Source organism: Aphanomyces invadans (assembly GCF_000520115.1).
Source record: "Aphanomyces invadans strain NJM9701 unplaced genomic scaffold supercont1.74, whole genome shotgun sequence".
Lineage (NCBI taxonomy): Eukaryota > Oomycota > Saprolegniomycetes > Saprolegniales > Verrucalvaceae > Aphanomyces > Aphanomyces invadans.
In genome coordinates this window covers 178180-189160 of record NW_008580219.1, presented here as the reverse complement: position 1 = coordinate 189160, position 10981 = coordinate 178180, and the positions used below count along the sequence as shown (strand labels likewise).

General features: G+C 55.2%; 4 protein-coding genes across 6 annotated transcripts; 2 read left to right on the top strand and 2 right to left on the bottom strand.

Annotated features, from left to right (window-relative positions):
* Positions 1-150: 150 nt before the first annotated feature.
* Positions 151-876, bottom strand: H310_14556 (hypothetical protein). Its single transcript, XM_008882437.1, has 2 exons — positions 497-876; positions 151-441 (listed from the first exon to the last, which is right to left on the bottom strand). Exons 1-2 carry the CDS (start codon positions 707-709, stop codon positions 211-213), a joined length of 444 nt encoding a protein of 147 aa, XP_008880659.1. The 5' UTR covers positions 710-876; the 3' UTR covers positions 151-210.
* A 147-nt stretch (positions 877-1023) lies between these two features.
* On the top strand, positions 1024-2872 carry H310_14555 (hypothetical protein). Its single transcript, XM_008882436.1, has 7 exons — positions 1024-1219; positions 1287-1376; positions 1419-1643; positions 1695-1778; positions 1830-2075; positions 2131-2284; positions 2325-2872. The coding sequence occupies exons 1-7, from the start codon at positions 1091-1093 to the stop codon at positions 2672-2674; spliced, it is 1278 nt and encodes a 425-aa protein (XP_008880658.1). The 5' UTR covers positions 1024-1090; the 3' UTR covers positions 2675-2872.
* Positions 2873-3087: 215 nt separating this feature from the next.
* H310_14554 lies at positions 3088-4978 on the bottom strand. 2 transcript variants are annotated; one of them, XM_008882434.1, is made up of 7 exons: positions 4813-4978; positions 4680-4769; positions 4408-4635; positions 4268-4351; positions 3974-4219; positions 3522-3779; positions 3088-3464 (listed from the first exon to the last, which is right to left on the bottom strand). In XM_008882434.1, exons 1-7 carry the CDS (start codon positions 4939-4941, stop codon positions 3219-3221), a joined length of 1281 nt encoding a protein of 426 aa, XP_008880656.1. In that variant the 5' UTR covers positions 4942-4978; the 3' UTR covers positions 3088-3218. The 2 variants fall into 2 exon arrangements, with proteins under 2 accessions (XP_008880656.1, XP_008880657.1); XM_008882435.1 differs by having other exon boundaries at positions 3522-4219.
* Positions 4979-5130: 152 nt separating this feature from the next.
* Positions 5131-9915, top strand: H310_14553. Of its 2 annotated transcripts, XM_008882432.1 has the most exons (13): positions 5131-5267; positions 5314-5468; positions 5517-5840; positions 5891-6182; positions 6233-6327; positions 6376-6524; positions 6578-7010; positions 7073-7309; positions 7359-7799; positions 7844-8710; positions 8757-8870; positions 8925-9557; positions 9601-9915. In XM_008882432.1, the coding sequence occupies exons 1-13, from the start codon at positions 5144-5146 to the stop codon at positions 9766-9768; spliced, it is 4032 nt and encodes a 1343-aa protein (XP_008880654.1). In that variant the 5' UTR covers positions 5131-5143; the 3' UTR covers positions 9769-9915. The 2 variants fall into 2 exon arrangements, with proteins under 2 accessions (XP_008880654.1, XP_008880655.1); XM_008882433.1 differs by having other exon boundaries at positions 8757-9557.
* The last annotated feature ends 1066 nt before the right edge of the window (positions 9916-10981 follow it).

The following is a 10981-nucleotide window of genomic DNA, read 5'->3' as shown; positions in this document are numbered from 1 at the left end:
ATAAAAGAAAAACCCTTCGTAACCTAGGTGTGAAAAACCTACTCGTGCCATCCCTGCTTTATTCGTTTGAGTCATTCGAGCGCCGCTTTGTCGAGTTTTTATCCATTTGATTATTTTTTCGATGATTTTGCGTAGAAGTAACCGAAATAATGCCACTTGAAAAGCGATTGTGATGACACAAAATTGAATGGAAAATACGACGACGTAGTTTCAACTACACGAGCCAAACAATGTCGCCCAGTGCCCAGGAACCGCCTTGGCGAGTGTGATACATACCTCCATGGACGGCTCCGTCGCCGTTGGCAGTACTGCACGAGAGTAGAACGGACTCGATTCCTTCTGCGCGGCGATGTCCCAGTCGAGCGATGCGCACTTCACGTGGGCAGCCAACTGTGCGTGGACTCGTGGAATTGTATCGACAATCACAGTGAACCAATGCGTCTAAGGGCTGGTATTGGACCAACCCAGTCGATGGACCCTCGTAGATGGTACTTACGTGGTCGGAGGACTGAGTGGCCAAGACGTTGACGCCTTTTCGCACAATTCGTGGCCGCACTGGTACATACACGTACAGTTCTTCCAGAGTTTGCGTCCACCCATATCGTCCGGAAGGATCTACAAACCGAGACAAGATCGCCGCGGCAGTGTCGTCGGTGGGAAGGAACGTAGCGGCCGCGTTGTCCAGGATCGAGCTTGCCCGTCGTGCCATTTGGACGAAACCGCCGGTCTGTTTCCACACACGTCACCGCCAGTGTTGGGGGTCAAAGAATCGACGAAAGCGCCTCGGTCCGTCGGTCCATCGCGGTGCCACGATCGATGAAGAATCCACGCCCCGAGGGTCGGAGACGTCGAGGTGGCGCGGGCACGTGACGTTTCGCCAACTTGATAAGCACATGGACGCAAAATGCACACGGATTGGATAAAAAGAAGGACATAGCAGCATTGGATTCGCCTAAAATCAGTCATGCACATTTTTTCAACCAATGATGGAGAGTATTGGTATGTGGAGTGTTTCATCGAAGGATTTGCAAACGCACGGTCGCGCGTCGCGATCGATCCGAGGCGGCGTCGCACGGGACTTGAGGCCAAGATGATTCAAAGCATGTTCATCATCACGTCGACAGGAGAGATCATCATCGAAAAGCACTGGCGCGGCATCACGAACCGTACCGTGTGCGACTTCTTTGTCGAGGAAGTCAACAAGTACAAGCTTCGCGAGGTATGTCGTGCGCGCCGTGGTCGTGCGCGCATGGTCGATCGTTGTCCAACGAATAGGATGGTTGTAGGACGTACCGCCAGTCATTGCCACGTCCAAGCACTACTTCATTAGTGTTTTCCGCGAAGGCTTGTTCCTTCTCGCAGTCGTGACTAACGAGGTTGGGTCCATTCGACGTTCGACGCTCATTCCCGCCGAGTAGATTGCACCGTTGTTTGTCATCGAGTTCCTCCACCGAGTCGTCGCCGTGTTTCGAGATTACTTTGGGAGCTTCGAAGAAAGCGCCATCAAGGACAACTTTTCGACCGTGTACCAACTCCTCGAGGAAATGCTCGACAACGGGTACCCTCTCACGACCGAGCCGAACGCGTTGAAAGCGATGGTCGCGCCTCCTTCGACGGTCAACCGTATTGCCGCCATCGTTTCCGTCCGTCGAGTCTCCATTGGTTCTTCGTTCATCACACGATGCCTCGACTAGGGCAAGTCCCGCGTCAGCGACCAGCTGCCCGACGGTGCGATCTCCAACATCCCGTGGCGCAAGGCCGGAGTCAAGTACACGCAGGTACATGCGACTCACTTGCCATGTCCTTGTGGTGTACACTCGTCATCCTAGAATGAAATCTACTTTGACGTGGTCGAGGAAATCGACGCAATCGTCGACAGCCACGGCCAAATGCTGTCTTGCGAAGTCAGCGGCACGATCAACGGCCACAGCCGTCTCTCCGGCGTCCCAGACCTCACCATGGTGTTTGTGGACCCGTCCGTCATCGACGACTGCTCGTTCCATCCGTGTGTGCGGTATGCTCGGTACGAGCGCGAACGTGTCATTTCGTTTGTGCCGCCGGACGGCCACTTTGAGGTGCTTTCCACCGTGGTGTGAACTCGTCTCACAACGGTGGCGTGTCGTGAGCTAGCTCATGCAATACCGCGTTCAAGTGAATCAAATGGTGCCGCCCATCTTTTGCCAGCCGCACGTCAAGTACACGGAAAAGGGCGGGACGTTGGAGATTACCATCGGCGCCCGCAACATGCCCACGCTCGTCAACAACACGAAGAAGCCCGTGCAGAGTACGTGCGTCCCGTTCGGCCGCGTCTGACGTCGTGGCAGCGGAAGACATCACGGTGCAAATCACGTTCCCCAAGAGCGTGCGGACAGTGGATGCCAACACGGACAGCGGGTCGTGCCTGTTTGACGACTCGACCAAGACGCTCAAGTGGACGGTGGGAAAATTCAATCCGAAGAAGGTGCTGTCGCCGTCGCTGAAAGGGTCGATCGTGTTGCAGCACGGCGCGGCGACGCCGGACGAGAAACCGATCGTGCTCCTCGGGTTCAAAGTTCCGTTCACAACCGTGAGCGGCCTCGCTGTCGAGACGCTCGTCCTGACCAACGAAAACTACAAACCGTACAAGGGCGTGCGCACCCTCACCCAAGCGGGGCGGTTCCAAATTCGCACGTAGCGCCGCCTCCATGCTGTCACCTCTCTCGTCGAACGGGGCACGAGATCCTGTCAACAATACAGCTTTCCAACTTCATCCAGCGTCTCTCGCGCCGTCTTCCGTCACTGGCATCTAGCAACGAGTATTTGTTGCTGGATGCCAGCAACTCGACTTGCGCCGAAAGCATGGTAGCGTCGTAATTGCCTGCGTTCGATTCAGAGTTTTGGACTCGCGCCCATGGCTCCGACACGTGCGCAATCCCAACAAAAGGGACAGCTCCCACGAGTTGAGCACGAAGCAGGGCACGACACGCTATGCACGACGTGGTCAGCTCTGGCGACGTCGTGATCGTCTGGTGCATGTCCGATTTCGATCCGGTGATGGTCGCCACGCAGGCAGACATGAACAGGATGACACAAAAGCCACGACAATAGAGAGAGGACGCAGAGCTCATGGGGGTCACAAGGGGGGAGCAGCGCGGTGGTTGTCGCCATGGAGGTCGAAAAACATGTCATTCGCGCTGCCATACCTCGATACACGCTGGCCAAGACGACGACGCAGCCAACTACGTTCGGATTTGAAAGCGTCCGGTCTTGGTGAGTGTGCGCACGCCCTTGTACGGCGTGTACTTTTCGTTGGACAGGACGAGCGAGTCGACAGTGAGACCACTGACGGTGCTCAATGGCACGGAAAAGCGGAGCAGCACGATCGGGTTGTCGTCGGGAATGCCTGCGTTCGGCTCGAGGACGACCGTCCCATGGCACGTGGGCGACATTACCTTTTTGCTCCACACGACCGTCCACGTGAGCGTCTACGACGACAGACGCCACGATCAGACGAGTGTGCCGCGGAAATATACATGGCCGACCTTGGTCACGTCGTCAAACAAACAACTTCCGTGGTTTGTGTTGGCATGGACAGTCTGGACGGCGGATGGAAACACAATCTCGACCGACACGTTGTCCGGTTTCAACGCTTTCTTTGACGACGTCGACACGAGCGTCGGCATGTGGCGCTGCAGCAGCGTCAAGTCGACCGATCCCGTCCCGATCTTGTCGTACGTGACGGACGGCTGGCACAAGATGGGCGGGACGACGTGGTTGACGTGCACGCGGTATTGCATCAGCTAGACACATGGGGTTGCAATGCCCACGACAACAGTGAAAGACGCCGCATGCAACGCGAATATCGACAGCAAGCACTTGTCACATATGAAACACACAAGCGCCAACTTGGCCACGGGTCGGCTTGACCACTCGCTTTGACGGACGACGATAATGGCCCGACCATACGATCGAAGTCGACGCAGCAATCGAGTACCTCGAAGTGGCCGTCCGGCGGGACGAACGAAATGACTCGTTCATGCTCGTAGCGGGAAAACCGAACGCACGGGTGAAACGAGCAATCGTCGATGACGGACGGATCGCGAAAGACCATGGTGAGGTCCGGGACACCCGAGAGGCGGCAGTTGCCCTTGATCGAGCCATGCACTTCGCATTGCAGCATTTCGCCGTGCGCGTCCACGATCGCGTCGATTTCTTCGACCACGTCAAAGTAGATTTCGTTCTGTGCAACGACAATGTGTGGGAGATACACAGGCGCTGGGGTCGGTACCTGCGAGTACTTGACGCCAGCCTTTCGCCACGGCATGTTGGACAACGCGCCGTCCGGCAACGATTCGCTCACGCCTGATCGTCCCTACTCGACCACGACGGAGTCAACGAATCGATTGAAGGGACGGCATGACGGCGTACAGACACCATGGCGGCAAGACGCCCGACGACGCCCGGCGGCGGGGCCACCATCGCTTTCAACGCGTTCGGTTCCGTCGTGAGGGGATACCCATTGTCGAGCATTTCCTCGAGCAGTTGATAGACCGTCGAAAAGTTATCCTTGATGACCGACTCTTCAAACTTGCCAAAGTATTCCCTGAACACGGCCACAACGCGATGGAGAAACTCGATCACGAACAGCGGTGACGTCTGCGCGAGTTAGTTCGCCACGCACATGTCAGTCGTGTGTGCACCTCGTTTGTTATGACAGCCAGCACAAACAGGTCCTCTCGAAACGCGCTGATGAGGTAGTGGTTACCGGTCGAGATGATCGGCGGGACATCCTGCCCCAACATCAGTGGATGCACGTTAACAGCACGCACGCACCTCGCGCCGCTTATGTCGGTTGACCTCCTCGACAAAGTAGTCGCATATCGCTCTGTTCGTCGTCCCGCGCCAATGCTTCTCGATAATTGTCTCCCCCGTGGACGTGATGATGAACAAGCTCTGGATCATCTTGGCGGCGAGTTTGCGGACCCGTTGCGAGCGTCACTTCACTTTGAATTTTATCCAATTGAGTTTCTTTTCTGTGGTGATTGGTGAAAGATTGACGGGATTTGGTGGCATACTCCTGTTTATTGGCCAACGTTTAAGACTATCCACCAATCAAAGCCATCTTCTGCCGAGTGCCGTTTTCAGTTACACGGGATGCGTCACGATGCCGTGGCAGCCTCCGGCGGTGGAGGACAACGGGTCGAACAACGAAGACGGGTTCACCGCCGCTGACCAACACGTCCATCACGCTGCCAAGAAGAAGCTGCTGGAAGACCTCGCGTCACGACGTACGGTGTGCCTTCTGCCCTACGTCGAGTCATGTGATTGCTCCAGGTCTGGCGACCCATGACGGCACGCCGTCGGTGAAGGATGAACGCCGGTGCAACTTTGAGATTGTGACCGTCCCGCTGCGTCAGAAGAAGGTCGAAGCGAAGCCTGTGGTAGTGGCAGAAGAACCGGAAACAGACGATCTTAGCGGCCATCTCGATGTATTCCATGTCAATACTCCATCCCCTCGTTCACCCTCGTCTTTGCAGGCATGGGAGAACTCGTGGCAAGGCGATTTGAAGCTGCACAAGAAGCGTATCATGCACGAAATTTGGACCGATCCGCGCGACCCTGCCATGGGGCGCATGTTGGCAATACAAAACATCACGCAGATCCATGGACAGAAGCTCATGGAGAAGATCCACAAAGCGATGGACGCAATCGGGGACGCGCTCTTTGTCAGCATGCGCGCTACATACGTCAAGACGTACCAGAACGGGATGTTCACGACCGACCAAACAATCACGCGGTTGCTGTCGTCGTTCAAAATCGAAGTCCGGACAGTCTTGACCGCCGACGCCGTTCGCCAAAAGGTTGGCCAAATTGCTCTGCAACGCGTGTGTCTATGTCTAAACTTGGGTAGGTGTTGCTCGAGTGCATGGAAGAGTTGTTTGGGTCGTCGGAGCAACACATGGGGGCCGGGATGACGCTGCATCGCTTCAAGTTGGAGGCGATGGACCACTACTTAGAAGCCCACCGCGCGCATGGAAACCACCCAAGTCAGCCTAGTTCTCGATCAGCGACGGCACCGCCACTGCATGCGTCGCCGCATGTCACCATGTCCCGAGCCGCCAAGGAGCGCAGGTTTCAGATCCTGTGCGATCAAGTCGAAGACTACCAATGGACGACTCAGAGCCACATGCTCACGTACTGCGGTAACGACGCTCGTTTTCCAGATTCGCGACATGCTCAAGGATGTTCACAGGCATGAACTCGTCCGATTCGTTGGCGCACCTGCGCAAAATCCTCCTCCTTCTCTGCCGCCTTCCGTCCCTCGAGCTCGTCCCGCTCCCGTTCAAAGTAGTGTGGCCACATCTGTCGATGTTGTGGGCTCATTCGTTCGACCAGGCTGAAATGGCCAAAGCCACGACGTTGGTCCACTTGCGCCCAGGTGATGCAATCGCGTCTGCAGATGTCGTGTCGCCGCACATGTACATGGTTCTCAACGGCCGTGTGGACATGGCTACGGGCGGTGAGGGGAGTAGTCCAATTCAAAAGTACGACAGCTCGTGGTTGCCACCCATCGAGCCTGGATACACATAACGTGTAGAGATGCCGAGACGGACTGGATTGTCGGCGGAGACATGGACGTATTGCTCTCCCGACCTGGCGGGGTCGATTTGACCGCGTCGTCGGCGGACGTGGCCGTGGCGATTCTACCCAAAGCCGACGTTGAGGCGATCCTGAGGCAATCGTTTCACCCGACGTCGCTCTTGGACAAGCATGGCAAGTTCAAATCGGTCCCGCACCACCAACGTCTCGCGGTCAAGCCCAAGCCCCCGCCGTCGACGGGAGGTGTCCACCGCCCGCGATCCATAGCCCAGATCGTCAAAATCACCACGGCACTCCCCCGCCACCAACGCGACCGCATCAAGCGGACAAAGTGCACCGAGTCGAGAATGTTTTCCGAAGCATACATCAAGACCCAACGCGAAGCTAAACATGCTGCGACCGAAGCGACGGACGACGATGCAGCTTGTCATGTTCGTGCCTGGAATCTGCAGCGAGGTCGAGTTTGGTTCAGTCAAACCTCAGCGAATTGTAGGAGCACGAGAAACCCAACCGGATCGACGCGGACGATGCCAACGACGTTGGCGAACACGACCAGGGCTATCCAAGCCCCCATCGAAATAGTAGCGTAACCAGCATCGTGCCGCGCAAGTTGTCGTCTTTGTCTCTCTCGCGGCCAAAGGCAGTGCCGTCGATTTCGTCGCCAGCGTTTGAATTCTTCCCGACCTTTTCCGACCGCTTCGACCCGACCCAGTTAGACGTGCTGTTCCTGGTACGGGCGACTCCCCCTTACTTGTCTGTCGTCGACACAATGTTTGTAGCCATCGATTCCATTTCCCATGGACGAAATGCGCCTCACCGACATCGGACCGCCGTGTCCAGATGCCCCAAGCTTTGTCATGCCGCCGCGGGTTCAAATCGACATGGCTGTGCTACTTTTGGACCAGCTCCAACTCCTGTGCAAAACGCAAGCGCCGTCCGCTACCGTCACCCGTGACAAGCGGCGTCAGTCCGTCGACAGCCAAGCGTCGATGTCGACAGTCATGCAGCACCAAGCGCCCCTCGTTTTTCATGTCCACGACGACTCGAACGCAGACGAATCGTCCCTCGTCTCGCTCGCGCCACTGACGTTGCAGCAGTTTATTGACGGGCGGAAAACGGTCACGGCGGCCGCAGTCAAGGGGCAAAAGGTCCCTTTTGCGTCCGTGTCCCTCTACTGCGTCGACTGGAACCAACCCATGTGTGACGTCGCCGAAGAACCTGTAAGAATCACAACGAGGCATCGGTGAGTTCACATGCATGGCAGGTCGCAAAGGAGAATGGCGTGCCCGACGACGACGCGTGGCTGAGCGTGGTCAACGCGGCCATGGGCAACCAAGAGGCCGTCCCAGCCAACGATAGTATTGCGCCGTCGAGAACGCGACCCGCAGAAAGCGAGTTATCTGGAAGTCTTCGTCGAAAGAGCCGCCGCTTGTCCGTGGCACAAGACACCATCGACAATGCAGGCGATGTGGATGGCAAAAATACTCGACGAAAGCAGTCGGCGGGGACATCCGGAGGCCGTCGCCGCCGATCGTCTAGCACGCATGGTGGCGATTCCGAACGCGACAACGACGACTTGGAATTGTCGGACAGTGTCAGCGAATTGGCGCCGTCGCGCGCCGTCCACGACGGAAGCACGCTGTCGCCCCAGCGATCGTTCATCACTGAATTTGATGACATTCCTCCTGACACCCCACGCGACGGCACGGCAGACAATACCGACACCAAACACTTGTTCAACATTGAGTCGAAGCGCCAGACGAAACAAACCACCGTGTCCCGGAGGCGCATGCTCGCTTCGACCGAGCCGTCGCGCGTTCAATCACAGTCCCGCCGAGAAGTGTACAAAAAAGTTATCTGCCAAGTGTCGACACTGGACGCGCCTGTTGAAACCGACCCGACCCTGCACCTCAAGCAGCTCGAGATTGAGCAAAAGCTCCAGGACGAAATCGGCAAAGCCATGCTCGAGGACGGCAAACCGTGTCCATGGCGCATCAACCTCCAGCAACGCATGGAAGCGGTCCTATCGGCGCTTCAGCTGTCGGCGCGAAAGAAGCTTGCCGTTGTGATGAAGTACACGTCGCTCAAACACTCGGCCAACCTCGAAGCTGCGCTCGATTTGTGGGAAAAGGTTGGCGAACGGATCGTTGTTGTGGCATTCATGGCACGATCCGTAGGCGGCCAATTGCATCATGGACCGAGAAACAACTCTCCAACGCGTGTACGAGTTTGAGCTTGTCGCGAGCGATCCACGGCGGCTTTTTCAAACTATCTCGACGTTGCGGCTGAAAGTATGTGACTTGGCGGGTATTTCCACGCTTCTGTAGCAACTTTTGTGAATTCAGGAACAACGCCAACGCGATCGGCTCTTTCTACTACTCAACAACCACACCGACTTTTGCAAAAAGGTGCTGGACGATCTCGTGACCAAGTACGGCGACGTCGTGTTCTACCAGGACCGATCGTACGCGGACAAGATGCAGCACGACTACACCGAGCTCTTGTACGAACTCGAGCAAGTCCGGCTGCGCGTGTACTTTGGCGGCGTCCACCCCGACGTTCCGAAAGCAGACCCACCCAAACCTCTGCCGAATTCAAACATCACCATCACTGACTCGACCATGACGTCCCACGCCGTGCCGATCCCTGAAATTTCCCCCCAAGTCACAGTATCATCGCATGCAGTACAAGGCAGAGGGTCACCAGTCCAGCATGAACCAACCTCGACACCAGACAAGGTTCCGTCTGGTGCTGCGAGCCAATATGCGGTGGACTCTCGTCCCACTGCGCAGAATCGAGGCGGCAGGAAGTCACGATTTGCTCAAGCAGAACCTAGCGGGGTCCAAACTGCGGGATACAACGGACATCTCGTGGAAATTGTGAAAGAACGGGGAGATGCCACGCTCGCTGCGCTCAAAGCAGAGCTTCGTCGCAAACATTTGGAGGAGATGGCAGCAAAGGCCCAAGCGAAACTCGAGGTAGTACGCTGGCATGGATGTTGCATGAACAAGTTTTGCGTAGGCTACGCAGGACAAGATCAACCGTCGACGACACCCGTCGCGACCGCCCCGACCGAAACCCGTTCAGAAATCGATTCAAGATACGTTGGCACAACTGCTGGGAAAGCTTCGACCAACGCCACCATCGGAAGAACCTCCTCGACCGTTGCTAGGGATCAATATGTCCTAATCCACTGAGGGCCGAGCGACAACTTCAAACGTCGCGACTGTCGCAGGATATTATCGAGAGTCGAAAGCGTCGTAAGGATTTCGTCTTGCAGCACGACAGGTTTGAACACGCGATTATAAGGGAACGACATTGATGGAATGTGTGGCATTAAGCGCATTCTGCGACTTGAGCTCGTCCAGACGATAATTCATTTCCAGACAATCTCGACACAGCGTTTGTACATATACACTGCTCGCCACATGGTTGCAGCCACCCCATTATTTCGGCAATGCGCAAAGCTAAATCAAATCTTGGACATGTTCTCTGTAGGAACCATGCCGAGTAGACATTCAAATACATGTAAGCGACCTTTCGGAGTAATTTGCGAAGTCAACATGCAGTAAGTAAGCAAATTCAAAATTCTGTGTGCGACAAATGATTGCAGCCATCAAGAACGAAGAACGCATTTTAATGTACAGGGCATTCTATTCAAATCCTAGTAATCACACTTGCAGCCTTTCACTTCGACTACTGCCAGGCATCGTCGTGGCATCGAATCGATGAGGCTTTGGAGGTAGTTGAGGGAAATTTGGGACCACGCCAACTGGATGGCACTGACAAGATCGCTTTTCGTCATGTACAGAGAACTACATGTGAACTGGCGCACAGTGGTATTGTTTGCTATTTTAAAGTTTGTATGCTCTGCTGCCCGAGTGGGACAAAAATATAATAAATCTCATTACTTCAACATGAGTCTACATGAGGCTACGCTTGGTGATTGGTCGGATTTTAGCCACTCATCAATTCGGCTTCATCCGGGATCGAACTCGGGACAAATTGCAATGACCTCATACCGTTATTTCGCATACTATTTCAGACTGAGGATACCTCCGTTCTTAGGAATGGCGCAGTGGGTAAGCAGCGAAACGCTGAGTGACCATGCTTTGGTAGCACTTTACGTGTGAGGGGTGAAGGTCGAGGCACGGGGCCTCTGGCAGTGCGACTTTTTATGCACCTATATGATTCATTGAAATTTTATGTAAACATTGGATTTTTTTACAATTTCGCTCAAATTTCAAAAATACTTAATTCTTTTTCAAACGATTTTCGAACAATTTCTTGCTTCATGTCATTCCAAACCTTGATGGACCTCTTGATCATGGCCAGACGCTTATCCGCGGCCGTCACCACCTTCTCTTCCTTGATCCACTCAGTGCGGCACAACTTCTTGAGA